Consider the following 27,139-nt stretch of genomic DNA (forward strand, 5'->3'; position numbering starts at 1 on the left):
AGTAGAGAAATCCCATGTGAATCTCTCCAGATCACAGGTTTGGTTTTCCTCATTTAGCCTATTGTTATTTTTCAGGTCCCAGGTTGAACTTACTTCAGTTACTGTGTCAGTTCAGTGCCCAGACTGGTTTGTTCATGCCAGTGTGTCCCCTTCTGCCGTGTCTCCTGTCTCAGAATTGCTGCAAGCATCATGGGAGTTTCTTGAGTACAGATGTTATGTTTCTATGACCTTGGGCAGGCAGGAGAGTTGGCACGACTCCTTCCTGTGAGCCTTCTAACATGCAGCTTTCTGCCTTCACTATCCTCCGCAGGTTCACAGGAGAGAAAGAGATGCTACTTCCAAAATGACTGCTTTCAATTAACTGATATCTAGCTGAAGCCTGCTGGATTCTGCAAATGCAGCCACCTAGGGCGGCGGCCAGGGTGAAGAGATGTTGTCCAACTTATTGTTAGGTCCCATTGTTTTTTCCAGAACTCACACAGACTTGCAGATATTCTCCAGGCATTTTTGTTTTAAGGCTGAAAAAAACAGGAAGAGGAAACTCAAATACTGAGGAGGAAATGCCACAAAGACATAAATTCTGACAGCACCAGGCAATTCCAGAGCGCACGTGTGTGCAGTGGTCTGGACAGGGAGCCACCCAGACTCTGTTCCTTCCACTTGCACGGTTAGAAAGAGCTGGCGCAGGATCCCCTTGCTGGGTAGCAGCAGAGTCGAGTCAAAAGCAGCCTTCATTTTTCCAATCTCTGCTCCGTGATATTTTCTAATACCCAGGTGTACCTACCTCATCTCCCCAGGTTGCATAGAACTAAACTCATTGCTGTGTCACTATAAATGTGATATGTTGTTTCTGTGGTGATTTTACTGTGACAAGAACAAAAGAAGAGCTACTGAATTATAAATAATCGGCAAGATTTCTTGATTCTACCTACACCAAGTAAAAGGATTTCTCTGTTTGACTACTGAACCCCCTATGCCCCACTCCCCACTTTTGGCTTTTGTGCTGCAAAAAATAAAAATAAAAAAGGCGATGATAGGTAGAGAAGGCAGGAGAAGTAAGAGGAGAGATTCAGTTGGTTAGGGTGTCGTCCCCATATGCCAAGGTTGTGGGTTCAATCCCTGGTCAGGGCACATGCAAGAATCAACCAACGAATGCATAAACTATTAGAACAAGTCAATGTCTCTCTCCCTCTCTCAAATCAATAAATTAAAAAATATTTTAAATGAAATAAGGGAATGTGTTTGAGAGGGAAGAAAGTATGAGGCAAAAGGAAATGAAAATGAACAGCAGATGCATCTGGAAACCGAGAGAAGGGCCAGGAAGCTTGGTTTTGGAGAGTTATTGAGTGGTAAGCTGGGAAACAAAGCTTAGATAAAGGCTTTGAGGTGGTAGCTGGAGGAAATAAGAAATCATGGGGACAAAAGAATAAGAAGAGTTTCTAAGAAGTGCTGTCATGGTATTCATTTATTGTTCCTTAAAAGCCCCAAGGAAAAAATGGGTTGCTGAATTTCTGTTTATGTAAAACATTGCCAAGACTGGGCCATGTGAGCACCTGGCTTATATGTGAGTTACATTGAGGAGGCATTTTTCAGAGCTGAATACAGTTTCATGATTTTTAGAAAAGCAGAGTCCCTTGACCAGAGAGTCTGGGTAAATGGCACAATGAAGTGGCCATACATTGGTTTTAGGGCCAAATCGACCACTTTGTCTGCAGGAGTGGGAGAAAAACAAGCTGATGCTACGCATCTCTGAGAGCACGTGGGCTTTGATGCCATGAGGACAAGTGGAGAGGGACCACACACCCCCTTCCCGCAACTCACGCAGCCTCTGTTGCTTGAATTATTTGTACACACTAGGTTTGGTCAGGAATTTGAATGTCTCCGTGGGGGTTCTCTTCCGCTTGATTCCTCGTTGTTTGTTTGTATTTTTAGCTTACATGGGACTCAGGAAGAATAAAGTCACACACGGGAAAAAACAGCGTTTGTTCTGGCTGACTCCTGCTTTTTTTTTCTTTTTTTTTAAATACCTTACGGTAAACATCAAACTGTTAGGTAAAGAGGAATCAGTAATACCCTAGACTCTTTTTGTCTAGATTAGTGACAACTCGGTGAGTTACTGGGCCCCCGCTCAGGCAGGAAAATGACTCAGAGTTCTAGAACCTCGTCACTGATGCATTTATTGCCAAGTTACAACATAGCCAAGCTGTATACTCACTGTGTGAGTGGGACACCCTTTTCGCCTTCCGACAGATGTATGTTGCATTCCTCAGAAACCAGGAATAGTATTCAAGACAGTACCTAAAAAGTTAAATCAGAGTTGAGAGCCACCACTATCTTCTGTGGCTGTTGGGAGACAAGCAGAATTTTAAAAAGTCATAATGAACAATTCTCCACAGCAAGGAATCCCCTTTCTCCACCTTTATGGAGGGTGAGAGAAGAGGCACAGAATGAGTAGGAGGAAGCGTACGCTTTGGAGACAGAAATGCTTGTTTTTAGTCCTAGTATCACTACTTACTAGGATGTGTGACTTTAGGCTGATTACTTAATTCTCTAGGCCTTAGCTTTCTCATCTATAAATGAAAGGCAATTGATAGAACATACGCTTGGGAGGATTAAACAAGGTCACATTTGCAAAGTTCCTGAATAGCGCCAGGCTTGTGATAGGTGCTCAGTAAGTGATGATGTCCATTTATTTTTGCATGTAGGAGATGAAGTGAAAATACAGGACATTACAGTTAAAAATGCAGCAAAATACTCTGCAAAATAATATCCTGCTTTTGGCTGGTGCCTGCACGACTGCTTCAAAGGGCTGCAGGCAAGACAGCACCAATCACGTAATCAGGAGGAAGGGTTTGCAGGGTAGACCATGTAGCTCGCTCACTGTGGACTTGGAATCCACTTCCCTTTCAATCCTTCACCTGATATATGAGGAGGGTGGGCCCAACGTTCTCTAATTGTCCTTTCACCTGCGTTACTCTGTGATGCTAGCATACTCTGGGGAGCAGCTAGCTACTCGAGGAAGTTAGCTGTCACAATTTCCCAGCCCTATCAGTTTAGAACTGAGGAAACTGAGGCCCAGAGATGAGTGGATTTGCCCAAGGACACGCGGTTTTCGAGGAGGAGAGCTGGACTTTGACCGAGGGGAGCCACTCCACGCCGGAGGGCACTCCTGCTCTGTAACTAGACGATAAGAGTGATGTGAGTCAGGACCCAGCTGAGAAATACAGAACCCACGTGGTTCTGGGGAGGGAATTTAATACTGGGAATTATACCGGGGTTAGAAGAACTCTAAGGAGGTTACAAAAAAACCAAAAGGGAAATATTGTTTAAAGTAAAAGTAAAGGGGGAGAAAAACCTTGGCTTCTCCCTTCTGCTGTCCTCCTATCTCCTGCCAGCATCTTCCAACTGAATGAACGTACAGGAGGTGGGCTGCCAAGGCATCCTGGGAAATGTGAAATGTACCGGTCAGCATCCCCATCCCTCTGCCACCTTGCGGAGCAGACTAGCAAAAATGCAGAGTGGATCCGAGAGTCGAGTGGAATGATAACCAGGCCTGGGGCTATTTTTGTGGTAAGTGTGTGACCTCATACTCTCAAGGAGACATCTCAAAACCTTGACATATCTTCTTGGTCAACAGCTGGCATGGCCCCTGGGGATTTGACCGCAACACGTCAAAGATGCTAGAGGCAGGGTTCAAACTTGGCCATGAGAGTGGATAAGGGAGCAAGACACTGACAACCACAAGTGTATCTTCATCAGTCAGCAACCACTGAGTACAGCCTCCCAGGCACTGTGTCATTTCATGTCAACTCACAATAACCTGGCAATGTAGGCAAGAATGCTGCTACCCTTCTACATAAACAGAATGCGTCCACCATGCTTGCTAACAGCCTAGGTTCTATGGATCTTGTTTATTTCCCTCTTTGCTTACAGGAAACAGCCACAGTCATTTAGGGATCCAAGACCAGGGCCAGAAAGGGGTGATGGAAAAAGGCTGCAAACCTGAACTTGAGGCTCAGAGCCAGTGGAGAACGGAGACAGGAAAAGCTGAAGGGTAGAACAAGTAGACTTTGAAAATAACATTGAAGATCTGAGAGGCTGGCCTCCCACCATGGGGCGGAACTCTTATCCATGTTGTTTGCTTCTGGGTTTACAGCCAAGAATAATTCCAGAAGACAGAAGTGCATATCAGCATTCCAGGGCAGGCAAGTGTCCATGCCCAGACCTTCTTAATAGAACATGAGGTCTGCCTTCTAATTTTCTTCTTACCAGCCTTCTCATTTGGCCTGCAAATGACTGCTACAGGCTTATGAAAGAACTGTCATTTAGACGGCCACGTCCTCTGATTATTATCTTCTAGCCAATTTCACCAGTCTCAGGGAATTTGGGTTGAAGGGAAGTCCTCGGTTACCGTTCCACCAGATAGGACACAGTAACTCCACTTGACTCTACTACACTTACTGTGTCAGGCTCTGCACTTGGTTCTGGGGACCCCAAAGTGAATGAAGTTCCATCTTGGCTCTCCAGAAGGTGATGGTTTAGTGAAGAACTCAGCGGAGAGTCCATTCCCTGAGGTACCCCTGCCACCTGCCTGTGGATTAGTTAAGGCCTGGCCTCCTGTGGCCTGCAGAGAAGCCGTGTGGAACAGGATGCATGTAAATACTGGGAGAGCAACATGGGGCCCAGCTTACCTCACGGCCTGCACCCTGGGGTCCCTCCTCTGGCTCACGCAGAGGCACTGCTGGAAAAATCGACACAGCTCCATCAGGCACGGGTGGAGCTTCTGGATGGCCGGGTTGACAGGGGCAGCTGTGATGGCCCCCTCTCTGAGGAGCTGCCGAGGACACCCTACAAGACACAATCCTAGACCATTCAAACCAACAAAAATTTAACAGCCATCTTCCCCTTGATTGATACTGTGGTAGGTGAGTAGAGTCCTGCCCCTGATTAAGGGGGCTCTGAGACAGACAGGTGAACGTGGCGTTGCTTCACCGTTGCCCAGTAAAGCTGCTGTGTCAGGTCTGAGAGACAGGCGAGAGGCAAAGTGGGGATCTGGTTCCTGGAAGGAATCAGAGAAGGCTTCCCTGAAAAGTAAATATTAAACACAGACCTCAAACATTGGACAGGCTTTGGAATTAGAGAGATGTGGGCTCCACACGGGGTCACTCTTTAATATGCAGGACTCACTGAAATAGCTTGATGAAGGTAACATTATCTTTCCGGCAGAGTCACTGCACAGAAAAAGTAAAAATAGGAATAACCCAGTGCCTGGCACATAGTAGGAACTCAGTAAATATTTGTGGAGTGGGAGAATAAATGAATGTCAAAACTTTTGTGGCATACTGTGTTTGTAAATGGGAAGAACCATTTACTGGAAGATGCCAGAACCCCATTATTTTATACTTATATTTCCCATGAGATGGATGGGTGGATGGATGGATGGAGCTATGTAAGTAAATATAGATATATAGATACAGATTCAAATAAAGATATACTTGTATAGATACAGGTAGATATAGAAGGCAGGGTTCTTTGGAAAAGACAAGGATGCTGGGAAAAATCAAAGGCAGCAGGAAGAGGACCAAATAGGAGCCGGCCTGACTCCATGACAGAAGCCACTGGCGGGCGTCTGCAGGGGCAGAGCAGGCTGTGAGGGCAGGAAAGTGGATGTCACTCATTCACAGGGTCGCCAGGAGTCCGAGCCAACTCAGTAACACATAACAACAAAGATACAGAAACAGAAAACTTGTTTTCTCAAAGTCAGCCTGACAGCCGCCACCATCTGCACCGTGAGTGGGTCTCTTTCGAATCCCTAGGGGAAGAAAGGGCTACAATTTCCTGCGGTAGCATAATCATGTCTTTGTGCCTGCAAAGCCTCTCGCCACAGCTGAAAGCAGGCTGAAGCGGATCTGGGGTGATAAGAGAACGGAGGCTGTGTGCAGGCTCCAGCGATTTAATAATGCCCTGCTGACACACAACTGCATGGTCTGGGGACATTCAGGGAAACCGGGATAGAAAGGCATCCAGGGCTGGGAGGGGCCTGAGGGTCCAACCAGCTGTGAAGGCCTCACTACGTATCCGTTTCTGCCTTTTGGAGACAAAGGAGGAGAGTGAGCCGTCCGAAAGCTGGGAAAATGCCATACACAAACCACAGAAATGGGACCCCCTGAGCCTCTGATGACCCGGATCCAAGCCCAGGAAAGGGTTTCCCCTAGAATTTCAGAAGAATTAAGTGTGCACGGGTGGGGAAGGCAGGGTGTCCTTAAAACAGAAAAGAAAAAAGAAAAAAAATAAACTGCACCCAGGAAATGGGCGTTGGGTTTCAGAGTCATTCAGTGCTCCTCCTTCTCCTTCTGCTAACACCATGCTCAGGAGAAAAACAGCTTCTATCTGTGAAGCGCACAGCACGTTCTCAATAGGTGTTCACTCAATACAAGTTGACTGAATTAAATTACATGGAGCTCTATGGTTCCAAATCACTTCCACTCACATTATCTTGCCTCAGACAAAACCCTTTGGGAAAAGAGGACACTTCCAGTGCCCATATGATTGGTGTTCTCGCTCTACAGCCAAGGGCTCTGAATTCTGGAAGCTGAGTGCTGGGGGCCTCCTCCCCAGTAAACAATAGGCCTGGGATTTGACCCAGCAGTCTGACTCTGGAATGATCAAACAAACCTTTTATTATACTGTGCACCCTCATCCAAAGTGAACAAAAGCAACAGGAGTGACAGGGCGCTAGTACGTACTTGAAACTTGAACTTGGTGGGGTCCAGGGAGCAGGGCTGGCTCTTCTCCAGGGATAAATGGCCAAGAGAGATCACCTGCAATGAGCAAAAACGGCCTCAAAAAATCCAAATGAAATGGCCTTAGGTTATACACAAAAGCAGAGAATCAAAGCACTTTAAAGGTAAAGAGTTCTTGAAACCTACAGAAAAATTGAGGCCAAGAAAGAGGAAGGGATTTTCCCAAGACCAGAGAGCAACATAACAGCACAGCAAGGCTTAGTTCTCCTGCCTGATCTTCTGCTAGAACCAATGAAGCACAGTCACCAGCTTGGTCGCCTACTGGCACCCTGTCCCACTGCACCCCCGCCCCTGGGCTGTGTTTCCTGCCTGTGGCGTTGGGTTGCTCTTTCCAGCACATGTTCTTACCTGTCTGTGGGTACCTGGGGGCTGGGGCCTTGGTCGGACTTGACGTCTGTGTGCCAGGGGTGAATGTCCCTGGGAGGAGAGGAGAGAAAGCTGAGCCCGCACTTCTCAGGATGCCCGACTGGGAGCAGAGGCCCTGGGCCACCAGTCCTGCCCTGTGCATCCCAGGTCGGTTATCAAGCCAGGACCAGGCAGGACACTGAGGATGCAGAAATGGGAAAGAAATAGGACCCACAGCAGAGGCAAGTCCCAGCAGTAACTGCGGTACAGCGTGCCGGCGCCTCAGGAAACCCACTAATACCACACACTGCAGGGGGGTGTCTCAGTGCTACACAGGCAGGGCCACGTGCGGGGGCTCCTGGGCAAAGAGAAGGCAGCACGCTTTTCATTCACCTGAGTCTTGTGGACACACACACTCCATCCCCATCCTATAGGAGGCCTGTCCTCTTCATGGCAGAGCAAGGGCTCATCTCAATCCTCTTGATCACAAAGTCCTGGTTTAAGAGCCACAGGGCATGACCCTTGCTGTCAAGATTCTGGCCTTTGGCAAAACCAGCAAAGCAGCCTCCTTATAGGGAATAAGGGAGAGGAAGCCAAAATAGGCAATTTCACGAGTGGGCTACGTGGTAGGAAAGGGGTGAGGCTGGCATACAATGTGAGCCAGGATGGTGGGCACCCAGTTCAGCTGGGGCTGGGGCGGGGCCTGTCGGCAGGTGACGTCATCTCTGAGACAGAAGAGACACGTGGATTAGTGAGGAACACAGGCCTTCTAGGCAGAAGACGGGGAGCATGGGCAAAGGCCCAGAGAAATGAGTGGGGCGTGGCTTGCCGTGGATGGAATCTAAAGGGTGACATGGAGGGGTGAGGTGGAGTCTCCCAGAGGGGGGTTAAGTGACACTGTTTATTACTTATGCTACTCTGCTGGGACTGAGGGTGAGGCAGAGTTAACTTTAAATAGCCTCTGCTCTCCGTGGACCTTGGGTTGGAACTGAGATTTAATAATGCGATGTAATGATGGGCAGCAGAAAACGTCTACTGACAGACGACTATGGGCCTCCTCTGGGTCAGCGTCTTCCTGTGATTCCTTTTCAGGTGCTGGACTGTACGCCACTGAACACAGAAGGTGCTTGGTGCCTGGGTGTGTTTCTAGAAACTGAGCAGCCTTAACAGTGCCCTGAACACCGAGTTTACCTGTCTGTGATTGTTATTTACAGTTTGGCAAAGTGACTATAGAATTGCAGAGCATTTGAGCTAAAAGGGACCTACAGCAGAAACAGTCTCATGCTCTCTTCTGGCAGGTGTCCTGTTTGTCCCTACTCTCGCTGAAGTGTGTCTCCCGAGGCCGACCACCACGCCGCTACTGTGGGTGTAGAAGGACAGGCGGTAGTTGCCCTTGACTGAGAGGTGCCACAATGCTGTGTGCTAAGATGAACACCTCACAGACATCACCTAATTTAGTCTTCACAGTCACCCTCGAAAGTGGGTGTCCTCTCCTTTGGTTCAAAGGTGACAAAACCAGGACTCAGAAAGATTAAGGACACTTCATCAGGGCACAGAGCCCCGGCCAAGTGAGGCTCTCAGTGCGGCTGCATCGGAAATAAAGGTCAGGGCTCAGGGCCATGCTGGCTGCTGTTGTCCAGGACAGGCCCAAGTGTGTCAGCCTTTCTTTTTCCCTGTGCAGTTACATAATTCACCAATGAAGGCTATCAAAGTTGTTTTTCCAGGTCTGTTTTTGTAATCCACATTATGAGAGAAAATTCAAGGCTTATTTTTATGGCCATTAATATTCATCCACAAAATCAAGATGGAGGAGGAAGGAATGGAAGTCACACTGACCTCCTCCCAGAACCAATCTGGAATTACAGCTAAATTGTGGAGAAATCACCTGGAACAAACCACTGAACAATAGTGAGAGAGGAGCCTTATAACCTTGGACAGACAGAAAAATCAGCTTTACCATAACCTAACTGGTAAGGAATGTGGTAGAGACTCGAGAAGGCGGGTGGGGCACCCACAGGCAGCAGCACCAGAAGGATATTGAAACGGCCAATTGGATCCCCCTGAGAAGAGCGGGGTATAAACCATAAAGAGAGATCTCCAACCTGCAGCACCAGAGTCCAAAAAGTACAGAGATAACAGCGAGCTGCAAAAAGCGACAGGATTTCTCTCTACCAGAGACAGGCAGCTGGTGACGCAAAGAGCTGTGTAAAGAACCAGCACATAATTTTTATTTGCAGCCACTTACCCTGGTCTCCAGCAAAGGCGGGGACAGAGTGGGCTAGAGATGCCTGAGGAGAGACTGGGGAAGGAGGCTCTGGGGAGAGAACAGAGAGAGTAGCCAGTGGGACCCCAGTGCTGATTCATCCCCCATACGGCAGCAGCCATCTTGCTCAGGCAGACCACGCCTCTGAGTGGCAACAGTGTGAGATGACGTAATAACTCCACCCCAGGAGGGACTCTGCCCCTCCCTGTGGTGCTAAAGCCTGACAGCTGAGTACAGGGTGGCAGACGCAGATAGTAGATCCCTGGCTAAAAGTAGCACAGAGTGGTCTGGAGACACCTGAGAAGAGACTGGAGATGGAGGCTTTGGGGAGAGAATGGAGAGAGTAGCTGATGGGATCCCGGTGCTGACTCATCCCCAATGAGGCAGCAGGCATCTTGTTCAGGCAGACGATGCCTCCAAGTGGCAACAGTGTGAGATGACACAATAACCACACCCTCAGGTGGCACTCAGCCCCACCCTGCAGTGCCTAAGCCTGACTGCTGAGTGCAGAGTGACTAGATTAACAGCTGAAGGAGACAGCCACAGACAGTAGATTCCTGGAAATCTCAAACAGAATGCCTAAGGTCAGACAGGGTCAACATCTGACATCATCAGAGGCAGATCCAGAAAGAAAAAACAGCAGTCTCCTACCATAGAAGTTCACACCACAAAGTCAGGAAATCAAGACAGATCAATTTAAGAAGCAGAAGCGAAAAAGATGAGTCTCACGAATAATGGGAAGACAATGAAACACCCCCCAGTAAAAGGGAGAGGAGGAATCCCCAGAAAGAGAACTAAATGAAATAGAGGCAAGTAAACTATCAGATACTGAGTTCCAAACAACGGTTCTAAGGAAGCTCAATGAGCTCAGTGAGCTCAGAGGGAATTACAGAAAACTACAGGGAAACGACGAGGAACTTTCTGCAAACTATATCAGCATGAAAAAAGACATAGGAACTATCACTAAGAGACATGAGGAAATGAAGAATACAATTTCTGAATTGAAGAACACACTAGAAAGAATCAAAAGCAGGCTAGATGAAGCTGAGGATCGAATCAGCAAGCTGGAGGATGAGGTAGAAAAAAGCTCCCAGAGAGAGCAAGAAAATGAAAAAAGACTCCAAACGAATGAAGAGGCATTGAGGGAAATGCAAGACAACCTGAAACATAATAATATCTGTAAAATGGGGATATCAGAAGGAGAAAAAGAGGAGCAAGGGATAGAGAACATGTTTGAAAAAGTAATGATGGAAAACTTCCCTAATTTGAGGAGAGAAAAAGTCGCACAAGTCCAGGAAGCACAGAGGGTCCCATTCAAGAGGAACCCAATGAGGCCCACTCCAAGACACATCAAAATTAATATGGTAAATATCAAAGACAGAGAATCCTAAAGCCAGCAAGGGAGAAAGAGGTGGTAACATGAAAGGGAGTCCCGATACAGCTAGCAGCTGACTTCTCAGCAGAAACACTACTACCCAGAAGGGAATGGCAAGAAATATTCCAAGTCATGAAAAGCAAAGGCCTGCAACCAAGACTGCTCTACCCAACAAGGCTCTCAATTCAAATGGAAAGCAAAATAAGGAATTTCCCAGACAAAGAAGGCTAAAAGAATACACCTCCACCAAACCGGCATTGCAAGATATGCTAAAGGGACTGCTTTAAGAAGATGAAGAAAAAGAGTCTATGAATATCCAGTTCCTTTCAGTCACCAATATTTGATATTACCAATACTTTTAATACTTATTAATCTGATTGTGACAGTGATGTTATTTTAATTGTTACTTTGTAATTTGTTGAAACTAAACCTGTTTGTATATATTTCTTGCCTATTTCTATTATTTTTAAAAAGCTTTAAATGACTTTTTGGTATGCTTTATCCATTGCTCAACTATATATTTGTAGAATTTTTTTCCCTAAAAAAAATTATTAACCCTTTTTTAGATATGTTCCAAATACTTTCCTATTCTATCACTTGTCCTTTAAATTTCTTATATGTTTATTACTGTATAGCCTTAAATGTTCAATATAGTCATATTGTCCACATTTTACTTTATAGCTTCTGGGTTTGAATATTTTACTTCAGGGTAAGAAAAATATTAGTTTGTATTTTCTCCTAAAACTCCTTAGATTTTACAGACTGATTTTTAACTCGCCTGAATATTTTTGTATAATGTGTGAAACAGGGCTCTGTATTTGCTTTATTTCAAGTAATAGTTGTCCATGCACCTTATTTGTTGAATAAGCCTTATTTTCCCCATTGCTTCAAAGTATCAATTTAATCATATATTATGTTTTTAGACAGATATATAGGTTTGTTTCTGGACTGCTCATTTTATTTCATTGATCTACTTGATTACTTCTGTGCTGGTCTCATGTTGTTTTAATTGCTGAGACTTTATAATGGATTTAAATTTTTAAATATTTTATAGTGGATTTTGACATTAAAAAATAAATAAATAAAATCAATCTGCATTTAAAAAAGAAGAAGAAGAAAGGAACTCCTACTTTTTGCTATAACATAGATGGAACTGGAGAATATTATGCTAAGTGAAATAAGCCAGTCAGTGAAAGACAATACCATATGATCTCACCTGTAAGTGGAATCTATTCAACAAAATAAACTAACGAACAAAATAAATCACAGGCATGGAAACATGGAGCGGAATGAAAGCGGCCAGAGAGGATGAGGAAGGAGGACAATGGTGGAAAGAAGGGGGAGGGACTAAGCAAGAACCTGTATGAATGACCCACGGACATGGACCACAGAGTGGGAATTGACGGTGGGAGAGGGGGGTGGGGTGGGATGGGTGGGGTAGGGCCCAGGGGGAAAAATGGAGACAGCTGTAATAGAATAAACATGATTTTAAAAAAATTCACCCACTCCTTCCCCTCCTTTTCTTAAGAAATTCAGGTAATTCCACAAACTCTTAAGGAAAGCCTTTTGTGTTCAGGGGCAGGGGAGGAGAAGGACACAGGCCCCTGAGGAGAGCATGGCCACGGGGCGGAAGGCCAGGCTCACGGACACTGAGGGCCCGGGAACGGTGACTGTGGCGGCCCATTGGCTGGGAGCAGCGTGGCAGGGGGCCTCCGGCTGCAGGCATCAGAGGGAATGGTATTTACAATAGGTAAACTTTAAAAATATAATTATAGGATAGAAAATATGGAAAATTCCCAGCTTTGGAGTGAAAAGAAATAAAAATCTTATCTACTCCCCAGATATAGTCAAGGGTAATGTACTGTGAATTTCTTTTCAGTCTTACTTTGTTTTGTGTCCTATTTGCTCTGTATTTTTATCACACGCACGCATGCGTACACACGTAAATACATACACAAAGTCAAGCTGGAATCACACTTGCTAATTTTTCAAGTACCTTTAAGAGGCCCACCCTTTCCTGTATTACATGATTACATATTAATACTCTAAGTATATTTACGTATGTACTTTATGTATATGCTGTATTATACTGCATATATGTGATATATATCTAATAATATAATAATATTAATATATAGTAATACTATGCCAAAAAAGCAGTTGAATTGTCTGGGATGAACAATGTCAGCTTCTTGTGGTCACCTGTTTAATGGACTGTGAAAAGGGGAAAGGGAAGAAAAACTGGCAGGAGGTCACATAAAAGAGGGAGGGAGCGAGAGATTCCTGCGAGGAGGGAGTTTTCATTCCCCCCTCTATTCGAAGGTGGGAAGGAAGGGATGGCTTAAAGGAAAGGAGAAGAGAGCGTTTGCGCTGTGATTTTTCATTGTGTTGCTAACTTACACTTTATTACTTTTCTGCATGTGTATTATATTTCAAAAATTTAGAAATGGCTTTAAAAACAGATGCTAAATTTAGTTTAGAAGTGGGGGACTCGGGAGAGAACTTCCTCTCTTACCTGAGGCTGGGCTGCTCCGGGGCGGGCTGCCCTGCGTCCTAGCAGGAGGCTCTGGAAGGCCCCCTGAGGCCCCAGTCTGCTTGGTCCACTCGGTCCCCTGGGCCTCTGCAGGTGAGGTCACTGTGGAGGGAAGCAGTCCCCAGGGAGGCCCTCCAGGTGTCTCCTCCTTGGTGGTCCGAGCCTGGGGCACAGGTGCGCTGGAAGCCCAGGCCTGCCTGTTGGCTGTCACCCTCCTGGTAGCTGCACAAGTGACAGTAGCAGGGCATTCATATGCTTGACCACATTGATTCGGATATAAAATTAATAAAACACAGAAATGTAATCACAGGGTAAATGCAAAGTGCAAGCATAATATCAATAATCTAGGGACTTAAATGCCAACAAGAACTGGAATAAATAAACCGAACTAAATATTATTTTCCTAACTACCAATTTTTAAAAAATCCCCCAATCCCTGGGGCACCCAAGCAATCAGCTGGGGTGTGAGTTTTTGGGACAGTGGGCTCTTGCAACATGATTTCTGACCATGTGGCGCAGGGGAAAGGTTATGGGGTTTGAGGTGGGTGCCTGGAGGGGTGCATTCTGCTCCTGCTTCCTCCATGCTGTAAACTTGGGGGCAAGTGACTGAACTCTTGCTGGTTTTTTCATTGAAATTGAGGTGATAATACCGCCCCACAGCATCGTGGGGCTGTTGCTAAGACCGCCTTCCTTCATGGGTCTTTTAAGGGACTGCAAGAGTCTCCCTTGTTCATTCCCATGGTAGGAATTAAAATTCATTTTTTCAAGTTTTGCAAAACAAATCCCCTTGGAGGACTTTAAACCTCTAAAAAGTTGAGAACAGTTGCCCTCTTCAAAATATTCAGCTGTCTTTCCCAGAACACGGAACATTCCTTCATTTATTTAAATATGCTTTTATACTTTCATTAAAGTCTTGTAGTTTCTCTTACATAAAAACAGCACTTCTGTTAGGAATCTAGGTAGGTATTTTATCACTTCTCTTGCCATTAGCAATCACACCTTTGTTACACTATAAAACTTCCTAATTTTGTGTGGTCCTGACGCTAGCTATTGTACTAAGAAATATTTCAGTTAATGAAGTTGAATATTTTTCCTCATTCTGGTTTCCCTGCTGCCTCTTTCTTTTTCATGCACAACCATGTGGCATTTTCCCCTTTATTAATTAGTCCAGCCCCTGTAGCTGCCTCTCTTGAAAGCAGTTACCTCTTGCAGTAGCACCTGGCCAGCAAGCTGCCTCTCTCGACAGTAGCTGCTTCTCACCATAGTACAGAGCTCAGAAGCAGCCCCTGGCTATAGCAGCTGCCTGTTGTGAAGTTGTCTGGCCCAGTAGTTGCCTGTCATGTTATTGTCTGGCTGCGTAGCTGCATGTCATGAGATTTAGGGGATTCTAAGGTAGTAGGGTGTGTGTGTGTGTGTGTGTGTGTGTGTGTGTGTGTGAATTTGTTACCGAATTTATTTGGGCTACATTGGTTAATAAGATTATATAGGTTTCAGGGGTACAATTCTATCATACATCATCTATATATTGTACTGTGTGTTCACCACCCCAAATCAAGTCTCTTTCCATCACCGTTTATCCCCCATTTCCTCTCTCCTGCCTCCCCTCACCCCGCTTCCCTCCGGGAATCACCATACTAGCCTGTGTCTAGGAGGTTTTTTCTGTTGGTTTGGGGTTTTGTTTTGTCTTTTTTTGCTTAACCCCTTCACCCTTTTCACCCAGCCCCACTCCTCCCCCACTCTGGCAGCTGTCCGTCTGTTTTCTGTATCTATGAATCTGTCTCTATTTTGTTTGTTAGTTTATTCTGTTCATGAGGTTCCACATACAAGCAAAACCACGTGGCGCCTGCCTGCCTGCCTCTGCCTGGCCCACCCCACCCAGCACAACACTCTCCAGGTTCATCCATGCCTTCGCAAAATATCTTTTTTATAGCCATGTAGGTAGAATTCTATTGTGTAAATGCACCGCAGCTTTTTATCCACTCATCTACTGATGGGCACATGGGCTGCTTCCAGATCTTGGCAATTGTAAATAACGCTGCTATGAACATAGAGGTGCTATGTTCTTTCAAATTAGTGTTTCAGGTTTCTTCCAATAAATTCCCAGAAGTGGAATAGCTGGGTCATAATGCAGTTCCATTTTTAATTTTTTGAGGTGTATTCACACTGTTTTTCACAGTGGCTGCACCAGTCTGCCTTCCCACCAACAGTGCACTGGGTACATCCTCACCAGCACTTGTTGTTTGTTGATTTATTGATGACAGCCATTCTGACAGGTGTGAGGTGATATCTCATTGTGGTTTTAATTTGCATTTCTCTGATGATTAGTAATGTTGAGCACCTTTTCATACATCTATTGGCCATTTGTATGTCCTCTTTGGAGAAGTGTCTGTTCAGATCCTTTGCCCATTTTTTAATTGGATTGTCTGGTTTTTTTTCCTTTTTGGTGTTGTGTTTTATAAGCCCTTTATAAATTTTAATATTAACCTCTTATCAGATATATTGACAAATATGTTCTCCCATTCAGCAGGTTGTCTTTCCATTTTTTGATGGTTTCCTTTGCTGTGCAAAAACTCTATATTTTGTTGTAGTCCCATTTGGTTATTTTCTCCTTTTGTTTCTCTTGCCCAAGGAGATATGTCAGAGAAAATATTGCTACGAGAAAAGTCCAAGATGTTACTGTTCTGTTTTCGTCTAGGCCTGCCACCTCACGCTTATCAATTCTTACCTCCATGGGGAAGCCCCACTTGGGGCTCTCCAGGACAATAACTCTTTGCAGGCTGGATCATACCTGTCTATTTACTTGCCCGCATCTCTTTCCCTGGTCTCTGAGCTCAGGAAGGAAAGGCGACATTGACAGAGCTGTGTTGTGAACAGCTAGCCTGGTATTAAATATGTCCTGATAAGTGAATGAATGGATGAACCAGTTCTGACGACTCTGGTCCATAGCTGGGACTCACTGAGACAGTCCTGACTCCCACTGAAAGAGTTAGCTCATTTGTATCTTATTCCCAAATAGGATAAACATGCCTTTTGTGACAATGCCACCAACCGTGCCCTCAGAGATGGGGGGGAAGGAAGCACCTCCTGGCCCAGCGTCAGTGGCTGCTTTTCACGCTGGCACCGTCCCGCACATATTCTTTGTGTCATTACCCAGCCAGCTACAAATTAACCTTCCCCTGCCATGGACTGATGAGCGCATTTCACCATTTCATGTGAACGTTAGGAGAGACGTGACTAAGTGCTTTGCGGAAATAAAAATACCTTTTTCCTATTACAATCTATTTCAAGTGTGTAAGATAGTTTCATTGGGGGATGCTGGCTGAAGGGTCCTAGGGAACTCTGTTTACCATATTTTCAACTTTTTATAAGTGTAAAACTATTTCAAAATTTAAACTATTTCCAAGTTTAAAAAATGATACAAAACGCATGGTAGAAGAACATGTGTCAATGACATTTGGCTTGGCTTGTCCTATGGCACCCATACTGGTTCACGTTGATGTCTTATTTAAGGGAGGCTGAAGAAGAAGGGTTAGTAAAGAGAGGAAAAAGGGAAGGATTTCACTTATTTAGATGAGCCGAGAGGGAACAGAAAGGTGAAACAGGGCAGGAGAGGAAAGGGTAAGAAAGCTTCTTACCCAAACCTGGGAGGGTGGGAGAGACACTCCCCAGTGTGACCGTGGCCTTGGCCTTGGCGAGAAGCTCAGGCAGCCTGTCTGTGTTCACGGTGCGCTCCCCCTCGGAAGGATGCGTGGTCTCTGTGCTGGGAGAGGTTCCCAGAGCAGACCTGCTGGTGCTCCGGGCTGTGTGTAGAGGACTTGTCATTGGCACTGTTTGCTGGCTTGTGGGCGTGAGCTTGGAAGCCACAGCTGTCTCCCTGGTAGCTGCACATTCAAGGAGACAGGCGATGACAGCTTTAAAATGTTTGTCACTTTACACATAAAGAACATTTGCATCATTGAAAGCTCATCCATCGCACATCCAATATTTAGAATGCAGAGATTCAAGCCTTACTCGGACCAGCACCATTTGTCACCAAAAAGAGAGTTTCTCCTTGAATGACAAATCAATCCAAAATATCAGCCTCTGAAAAAGCCATGTAAAGAAGCACAGTGAACAGAATGCTGAGTTGTCAGGAAAAGAGTGCAAGACAATGGGGAGCAGAGAGGACTATGGGAAAACAGGAGAAAGTTTCCCTCCTAATGGGAGGAGGGCAGCAGCTGCTCAACACCAGTTGCTTTTTGCCGTGGGTTGGGGGAGGACCCAGGGTTGCCAGATTCTTTGCAAAAACTAAATTTATATATATATTCAAACTTTTTAAAATGGCAGAATCCTCCTATTTTAATATAGTATAGCTAAATAAAATACTTGTGAGCAGCATCCAGCCTTCCGTTTGCTCGGAGGGACCCTGGTCTGGAGGCTCTAGAGCAGGAGTTAGGGAGGTTCAGACTCACCCAGGACGCCAGACAGGCTGCTGGTGAATGTGTAATTGATAACCGGAGACTCCTCCACCACCTCCCAGAAGTCAGAAAGGTTCCTTCCTGCAAAAACCCCACCCGCAGGCTCAATTCGGGGTTGGTTGATGGTGGCTGTGTTGAACTTGCAGCCCAGAGAGCCTGTCAAATCCTGGCTGGGGGCTCACCCGACTTTCCTGTCATCACACAGATGAAGATACAGTCGGATTCATCCGTCTGGCTCACTGCAAGACAAGAGCACGCAGCAAGACTTAGCGATGGGTCTGGAGCCGTGAGGTCTTTGGTCAGAAAGAAAATTAAGCTAGAAATCCCTAGCTCAGGATGCTGTAGGAAAACGAAGCTCACTCTTTTCTCGGAAGGCAGCCTTGACCGTCTGGGGGCTTGTGGGGGGTGGGGGATGCAGTATAAAGTAATGGCTGAGGACACAGACTTTGGGGTCAGCCTCCTTGATTATAGCATCGCTCCGCAACCTCCTAGTTCCATGAACAAGAGCAAACTGCTTGACCTCTCTAGGACTCAGTTTACCCATCTTTGAAATGGTGAACATGCTAATCCCACAGTCCCTTATTTGCCATTTCCAAATTCCCAAATCCTTGTAAGATGGAAGGTTTTGTGTCATTTTGGTACCAAAACTCATTTGATGGCCAAAGCTGACCTGACAGATGTGAGGCGATTTGTAGTATTTACCCCACGCAATGCAAGGGGTCAGCCCTTCTGCTAAATGACCTCGGGTGTCTTTGATGACAGTCTGCTGTCCTGGATGCTGCCAGGGGTCACGGATGGTGCAGACACCCTACTAGACCTCCAAGAGTCTGAAGACTTCTGAATCCATAAGTATATCTGTCCCTTTGGGACTATGGACATGTGGTCACGTGCCCCTTATAGGATGGCTGTGATGATCCAAAGAGATGTGGGTAAAGCACTACATTTGATATGTGGCAGATAGAAAAGCTCAGTGAAGAGTCATAATAATTATTGTTGTTGCTAAGGTGCTACTATTATTATATGAATTAGCATAGCAACCAAGAGCACGAACTTCAGACCCAGACCTCCTGGGTTAGAGTTCTATCTCTTCAGAATGACCTTGCACAGGCTACCTAATGCCTCTGTGCCACAGTTTCCTCCCTTGTAAATTGGGGATAAATTGGAGATAAATACAGTAGCTACCCAGCAAGTATGTAGTGAGGGTCCAATGAGGGAACACACAGTAGGTAAGCCCTTAGAAAACTCTCTGGTACCAAGTGATATTTATTATTATTATTATTATTTCTCTTTCTCTCTATCTCTCCTCTTCTAAAACAGGAGTTTCTCGATGGCCTGGCAAACTATCTTTCTGGCGAGACCAAGCATTGGGCTACTGGATAGAGCTGTGCTTTGCAAAGTGGTTCCCCAGGGGAATGTGAGTTGCCTGCAGGTTATATGAAGAATTGCTTGCACCTCATAAATGAGGAATGTCTTTCTCAATTGTACATCAGACATGGGTTTAGGCTCCATATAGGCCTAAATCTGAATTCCGAACAACCTTGATCAAAACCGTCAACCTCTCTGAACCTCAGTCTTCTCATCTTTAAAATGGGACCGTGGCTGTCTCACAGAAGCTGCCTTCTTGAGTCTGACTACAGTTCCCCCAGCTTTGAACCCTGGGTTCTTCCTCCAATGGCTTGAACGCCAGGAACAGCTCTGATGGGAAGATGGAACTTCAGATACTGGTGGTTAAAACTGGGCACGCTGACCGTCTAAACAGAACTTACACTAATGTTCCTGGCAGCCTGGCCTACGGGGTAGTCCACTGGGTCTGATCATGCTCCGTGACAGATGCCAAATCTCATATTTGCCCAGTGTTTTCAAGATAGACACACCTGAGAGGATGGAGGTGGACTTAAAAATCTCTGTGAGGTAGCTGGTAGAGTTTCCAGTGAAGTCCACCAGCAGGGCTGTGAAATCTGCAAGACAGGTGGAGGAGGTTGAAGCTTCTGAGACTTGGTTTCAATTTCAGAGACTTGAGGGGGAAAGGTGATTGTGTGTGGATATCTCAGAGTAGTTTTACAAGTTTGATTCAGGTCAGTGATTTGAGGAATATTAACAATCATAGAGAGAAATACCACTAATTATTTACTTTTAAAGTCCTCACTTCAGGCAGGCAGAAAACTTTAGGACCCACTCTTTAAATCCCCTCGCTCCTCCGTTGCCCCCTTTCCCCAAATCCTTCTCTGCCAACCCCAAAGAGCTGTGTAGGGCCCTATTGTTGAACAATGGCTTTTCTGATTTGTGTCCCCACCCTGTTATCCTATAAACTTCTATGGGACCTGCAACCCCCTTCCTGCCCCACCCCAAAATTCTGCGCTCATTTCCCATGATGCCCTGCCCTGGCGGGCCTGCTGCAGCACACTGGCCTCCCCAGTTCTCACTCTGCCACCTGGGCTTTTGCCTGGAACATTCCATCCCCAGGTTTCACAGAGCCGTCTCCCCACTTCCTGCAGGTCACCCGTGAATTGTCCCCTAATGAGGGAAGGCTTCCCTGACCACAGCAGCCCTCCCCACCACCGCCTCCCTGCTCACCATGTCCCCTGCTTCACTGTTCTCGTGCTCACACTATTAGCAACATACTCTGTGTTTGCGCTTTATTCACTTTTTTCTGTCCTTCCAACAGAACCTAAGTTCTGTACACCTGTGAGAGCCGGGGTGCGGCACCCCCACACCCAGAAGCATGCGCTCAATAAAGAATTGTTGAATGAGTGAATTAATGGTGAGAGAGTAGTTTTCCTCTTTATTTTTCAGTGTTGTCTAAATATAAGGAATATGTAATACTTTTAATTAGAAAAGTAATACATGAATAAAGTTCATTAAAGAAAATTGGACAATACAGGGCCCCCTTACTCTATACTTTTCTGTTCCAAACACACACTCCCATCTTCTTCTCAGAGGTAATCGCCCATCCAGGTCCGCCTATGTATGTATGTTTTCATCGATGCCATTGTATTCTGCATTGTATTTTGTAACTTTCTTTTTCTAATTAAAAATGGCATGGAAATTTTTCCGTTTGTAGGCCCAGCCTGGCCACCCCCATTCACTCGTATTGTCTCCGATTGTTTTCAGAGGTTTATACTGTAAACTCTTTAACCATTTTCCTAGGGACAGATATTTATCTTGTTCTCAGCCTTTGCCATTAAAATAATGCTGCATGAACATCATGTTCTTGCTGCTCTGTGCAGACGTGACTACTTCTCTAGGGGGAAAACCAAGAAAAGAACTCCCTGGGACAAATTATTTAAGCATAATAGGTACCTCTTCATTTTTCTATCTTACTCTAAGAAGAAAAAAAAGCAAGTCAAACTTCTCTAAAAGAGCACAAGCGAAATCAGGAAAGCCGCAAGCCTCGCGGTCGCCCCTCCCACCTGACAGGTCATTGGTCCGATTGTTCACACAGTAGCAGTGCCGTGTGGGGAACATGGCCGGGTCCACCGCCTTCAGGTGGGAAACTGGGAAGAGACAGAGCCCACACAGCAGTCCTGACACAGAGCCCGTCCCCGCCAACCCACCGCTCACCGTTGTTGCCACCCAGACGTGCTTACTGTTGTAAATGGCCACAGAAAACTTGTGGAAGGCGAAGGAGCTATAGGAAGTGATGCTCAGCAGGGAGAAGAATTTCTTGCTATCTGCCAATGACATCGAAATAAAGAAACAGACACATGACTGCTCACAATAACAAATAAATAAGAAACTTGTAAACAGATAATCGAAATGAATAGTACAATAAACATAATAAAATAACAAAGGTAAAACCTGAAAATAATAAAATCAAATAAAATCAAATTAAAAAATGCAGGAACACATGTCCTGTGTCTAGATATCCTGTGTCTAGATATCCTGACCTGTCCAGAGGCTCCGGCTGTTCTCGCTCAAGATAGTTACAATCAGAGGCGCTGGCGCCTGTGGACTGGAACGCAGCTTCCTCCCAACATGCTGGCGAACCTACTTCATCAGGGTGCTATCACCCTGGTCATGAGTCAGGCAGACAGCACAGTCTCCACTCTGAACACAGAGACGCCAGGACGCGGAGGGGCGCTGTGTCCGGCCCAGGTCCCAGGGAGTCTGCAAGCGAAGCTGGCCCGAGACCCAAACGAGCCTGGACTGCACTTTGAAGAAAGCTCACCTTTTAAAACTCTGCTCAGCATCCCGTTCACCACCTGTGTCAGGTTAAGTGCTGACAGATCGACCGACCACGCAGGCAGCTCTGGAAGAGAAATGGTGCCTCATTCCCAACGTCCAGGCGCATGTGCTCCTCTTTGGACATTTTCTGAACTCCCCCACGTTGCCCCTCCTGTTGGGCACCAGGAGCGGGAAGATGAAAAGCAGCTCCTGTCCTCAGCAGGGGACAGCCAGCAGCGTACACTGTGACAAGTTACAGTAGAGAGGGGGCGTCTGGGCGCAGCACAGGAACACTTATTTGAGGGAACACTTTATCCCTGCGCTGGAGAGAATAGAGACTGGTGGGATGTGTGTATAATGAGAAGCTCAAGGAAATGGCCTGCGTCCTCAACACATCGGATTTGGAAGTAACCACCTTGTTTGACGGAGGAGCTCAGAACTTGCTGGGCACTGGCTTCCCCGGAAAGATACTTTTTTGTCCTACCACAATTCTGATGCTTGGGTTCCATCCTCAGAGATTCAGATTTAATAGGCCTGGGATGTGGCCCAGATATCAGGACCAAAATCAATCGATAGATCAATCATTCTTCACCCAGATATTGGTAGTGTGCAGCGAGGTGGAGAGAGGCTGCTGGGTCAAAATCTGCCTTCTCCCAGCTCTTCCCTCAAGCTTTGGCAACAACAGCTTTTACTTAATGTTCAGATAACCAGGTGGCTAAGGCATCGTGAAGATTGGAGAGATGCTGTTGGCTTGCTGTGGGGGGTGGAGTGGGGTCCTGAGAAGTGGGGGAGTTTCCATGAAGCCCTGGGGGAGGGAGGAGGAACTCACCTATGGTATCCAGAAAGCCCCCGCTTCCTACTACCTTTTCTTGCCTCTCCTAAGTCCAGACACTGGGAAAAGAAAAGGCTTCAGGGGAGAAATAGGAGCCTCTCCCGGGAGCCCCATGTTTCTGGAGGAGCCTCGGAGTCCTCTACTGCATGGTCCTCAGGCCAGTGACCGTGAGAATTATGGGGAACCATGTGAAAAAGCAGATTCTAAGTCCCTGCTTGAGATTCCAGTCTCCCTGGGCTGTGTGTAGCCTTGAAATGCACATCTTCATAAATAGACAAGGTGATGCCAATGCAGGGGGGCTAGTCCACCCCACCCCTTTACTAACTTAGGAAACCAAAGCTCAGAGAGGAAAAGAAAACTTGCCTAAATTTGCACAACTGAAGGGTAACTGAGGGGTAACAGAAGGATCAGGACCCCCTTCCTAGAGCTGCAGAGCACTAGCCCTTCCAAAATATCAGGCCACTTGCCTGCTCAGCAAAGTTTATAGCATCAAAGAATAAAATGTAAAAGGTAATTTTGAAATGCCAAAGGCATTCGGTCATTCTTTATTCATCAACAAACGCCCCCTGAGAGCCAAGTAGAATGCTAGGTGTTGGGTGTACAGAGGTCAAGGAAAAAGAAAAAAGACCAGGTCTTCTCCTCGGGGTGCTTCCTGTCCATGGCTCGGGAGGGAGGTGGGAGAGTCCCGAGGAACTGCATGTGAGCAGCGTCAAACAGGGAAGCATGGGAGGCTGTGAGCACCTCTCTCTGGGCACCCCGCCTGGTTGGGGGGATGGAGAAGACCCCTGGGGATGGGAAGGAATGCCGAGGCCTGAAAGACTCGGCATGAGATGCCATTTAATCACATGGCATTTGTTACTATTATAGTTGCAATGATTGTTTTTCATGTTGCATTCCCATGGGGAAAGTACCTTATGCCCATTCTACAGATGGAAAAACCAAGGCCCTGAGAGGCTGTAAAATGTCTTCCTGAGTTATGGCATCACCATCAGGGTTTCAGGCTGGCTGTTACCTGTTGCACCGAGGACAGCTCCAGCTTTTTCCTTCTTAACTTCATTTCCAGACACTGAAATACAGGTTCTCGTGAACAAAACTGTATCGTGGAAGCACAGCCTCACACAATGTATAACATCCTGATAAGTCCTCTCCTCCATTAGTCCCTTTGAAGAGTGAGGAAAGTGAGGCCCAGGAAAGGGAAGGGGTGTTCCTAATTCCCGCACGTGGCCAGTGGCCCTGTTTCCTGTCCCCTGGCCCCTGGCAACCCCCTTTCTTCTTTCTGCTTCTGTGAGTCTGTGTTAGATTCCACATATAAGTGATATCACGCAGCACTTGTCCTTCTGTGTCTGGCTTATTTCACCTAGCGTAATATCCTCCGGATCCAGCCCCACTGTTGTACATGGCAAGATCATCTTTTTTAGGGCTGAATAATATTCCATGGTGAGTAAATACAACGCTTCCTTTATCAGTTCATCTGTGAGTGAATGCTTAGGTTGTTTTCTGCTTTCCAAGCACCATGTTGAAAATCAGGTCCAGTCAATTTGGCCTTTCCCCGATTTCCAGGCTTATGGGTTAAATATTGGAGCTTTGGGGTTAGAGGTAGGCGGGGCTGTGCCCCTTCTCTACAATATGGCTATGAGGGAGGCTGGCTGTGTTACAACAGAAGGGAGTCTGAGACATGCATTTATGATCAAGCAGGCCGGGCTGAAGTCTGCACACAACCTGGGCTCCGCATGCGAGAGCTCGCTCTCCCCTCTCGGGGGCTCTGAGCGGCACTCCACCTGAGCAGGCCAAGCTAAAGCAGCCACAGTGAGTGCCCTGCGGGACACTGGGCACCCTTGTTTGTCATGTGGCCAGGAAGCAGAGTCCTCTATGCAGGTGAGGGACAAGGGTCGTCTAGGTTCAGGATCCCCAGGCTACGAGGATGCTGAGTCTGCTGGGCCTACAAGGTCCCTATGCCTGTCAAGCTGGAGGACAGTCCCTGTCCCACCTTCCTCACCGAGAGCTTTTCTTAAACACCACTGCTTTCTTGACAACAATTATATCTACCACTCCCTTTTCATAATTACAAACCCCTGGGGAGATTTCCATAATAATATTTGAAGCGTGAATTAAACACTCCTGAGACAGAGATTTCTGGACAAGGATGCTACACAGAAGCATTTTTCAAATAAATTTTCAGACAGATCATCTAAAACTATTCTCTTTTTGGAAAAAAAGAACACCATTCTAGTAACTTTAAAATAGAAGATATTGGCTTTTCTCCTACTTATTCGTGTTTAGTGTTCGTCTTGCCTTTTATTCCTTTGCTTGCCTGTAGAGCAGACTTGCTTTTAGCACTTACAGAGGAGAAAATTGGAGGCTCAAACAAAGAAAATATTTATTGAACATACTCTCCTTAGGCACAAGGAATCTGTATAACTGGTATCCTATGGGGCGGGGAAGTGGTGGGCTGGGGAGGCATTTTAACTTTATACACTTTGTACTATTAGCATTTTGAACGACATACAATGTACTCATTAAAAATAAATGAAATTTTTAAAGTAAAGAGAAATTCCCATCTCATGTCCCAAAAGCAAAAGCATGCAAAAAAATTTGTCCTGCTTGTTTAGCAAAAAGTTAGGAGCAGCAGCCCCACTCCCGACTCCTCTGTGTTCTTTACGTTGGAATGCATTCATCGCCTTGCTGCCCAGCCCATTCCAGACCCTCAAACTAGGGGGGTCAAAGGCAAAGAAAGATGAAATTGTTACAAAGGTGATGATGGCATATAACAATACCTCCCATTATGAACTCTTCCATTGCTAATTGAATGTCATGGTCTTTGTGGATTTAATAAGATCATGAGAATCCAGGAGTTCCATGAACCCTAATGCAATGAACAACTCATAAAAACAGGAACTATGACTGCAAGAACTTGAAATATAGATACAATCCCCCTTCTACAGGTAGAGAACGTGAACCTCGGAGAAGCCAAGGAGTTTGCCGAGGACAGAGTGAGTGAGGGAGGAGCACCTGCCCACTTACCTGTTGAAGGTAGGAAGCTCATCCCATTTTCCTTCTTGGCTTCTCCTTTAATAGCAGACACTAAAATAAAGAAAGTTTCATCAGAAAAATTGTAACCCAGACATGACCTCAGAGAGAACTAATCCAAAATATTCATGTTAAAGATGAGAAAATCATGGAATGGTGAAACAACGTGCTGAAAATCCCACACATAGTTTGTTCATTCATCCAATCATTCAGTCATCAAATATTTATTGGCCAACTATAATAATACTAATGACTGATCATGTTATTCAGCGCCTGGACTTGAATAGGCATTGTGTGTGTTAGATACCAAGGGCACTTTGAGGGTGTGTAACAGGGAGCCTGATCTAACCTCGGTGATCTGAAGGCTCTCCCTGGGAGGTTCAGCTGAGATCTGAAGGCTGCATAGCATTTGTGTAGGTTAACGGCTGAGGGGTTATTCCGTGGACAACCAGCGTGTGCCTAGGGCCTGAGATGGGCATGAGTCTGAGTTGGAACACGTGTGAGAGGCCAACAGCAGTGGAACACAGAGGGTGAGGAGGTGGGGACTGTAGGAAGTGGCCATGGTGAGGGGCTGGGTCACGTTGGCCATGTAAAGGACTTGGGATACTGTCCAAAAAAGAAGTGGGAAGCCATTGGAGAATCTGGGGAGAGGGCAGAAATGAGGGAGAAGTGTGGGCGGTGACATACTGAGATTTATGAAAAGATCGGGCAGGCTGGTGAGTGGAGAATGGATCAGGGAACGACAAGGGGAGAAGCAAGAAAGAGAAGACGATGGTTTGGACAAGAATGGTCACAAGGGAGGTGAAGATAACTCTGTGGCATAAATGACTCCATCTCAAAAAGTTAAGGGACAAAACCAGAAATGGGGACTTTATTGACATTTTGATCAAGCTCATTTAGGACTCTGGCTTGAAATGTGGTTGCTGCCAGTCTTCCAATCACAATGAATACCCAGACTCAGTACATAGAGCAGACACTTCTTGAACTCAGACCAGACCCACCTGTGTTCCAAAGGGACAGGACACATGCAAGGCCCACGCACAGCCTCCCCGGAGCACCATGTGCCAGGAAGCCCAGCATGTTTGTGATAGTCTAGACCACCTGGAAACAAGGAAGCAGGCAGCCGGAAGAAACAGGGTGGATTATTCTTCACCGTGATTCAGGATATTTGTTCTTGAGAACACTGCCTGGGGAGTCATTAGCAATCTGTTCTGAAAAGGCTCTGTATAATTAGGATAGGTTAGGTTTATGCTAAGGTAACAAAGTAACCCCACAATCTCATTGGCTTAATTCAACAACAAAAGTTCCTTTCTTGTTTGTAGTCCTCAGTCACTGCATAC

General features: G+C 46.0%; 1 protein-coding gene across 1 annotated transcript; it reads right to left on the reverse strand.

Annotated features, from left to right (window-relative positions):
• Positions 1-474: 474 nt before the first annotated feature.
• HHLA1 (HHLA1 neighbor of OC90) lies at positions 475-26,879 on the reverse strand. The gene is made up of 16 exons (XM_054590686.1): positions 26,801-26,879; positions 25,794-25,853; positions 23,785-23,838; positions 21,945-22,025; positions 21,364-21,447; positions 21,187-21,270; positions 19,651-19,734; positions 17,959-18,015; positions 17,771-17,857; positions 16,961-17,206; positions 13,302-13,421; positions 7,152-7,220; positions 6,747-6,821; positions 4,692-4,848; positions 2,216-2,298; positions 475-518 (listed from the first exon to the last, which is right to left on the reverse strand). The coding sequence occupies exons 1-16, from the start codon at positions 26,877-26,879 to the stop codon at positions 475-477; spliced, it is 1,464 nt and encodes a 487-aa protein (XP_054446661.1).
• Positions 26,880-27,139: the final 260 nt, after the last annotated feature.

Source organism: Pteronotus mesoamericanus, unplaced genomic scaffold (genome assembly GCF_021234165.1).
Source record: "Pteronotus mesoamericanus isolate MK-2021 breed Mesoamerican mustached bat unplaced genomic scaffold, CSHL_Meso_final scaffold_174, whole genome shotgun sequence".
NCBI lineage: Eukaryota > Metazoa > Chordata > Mammalia > Chiroptera > Mormoopidae > Pteronotus > Pteronotus mesoamericanus.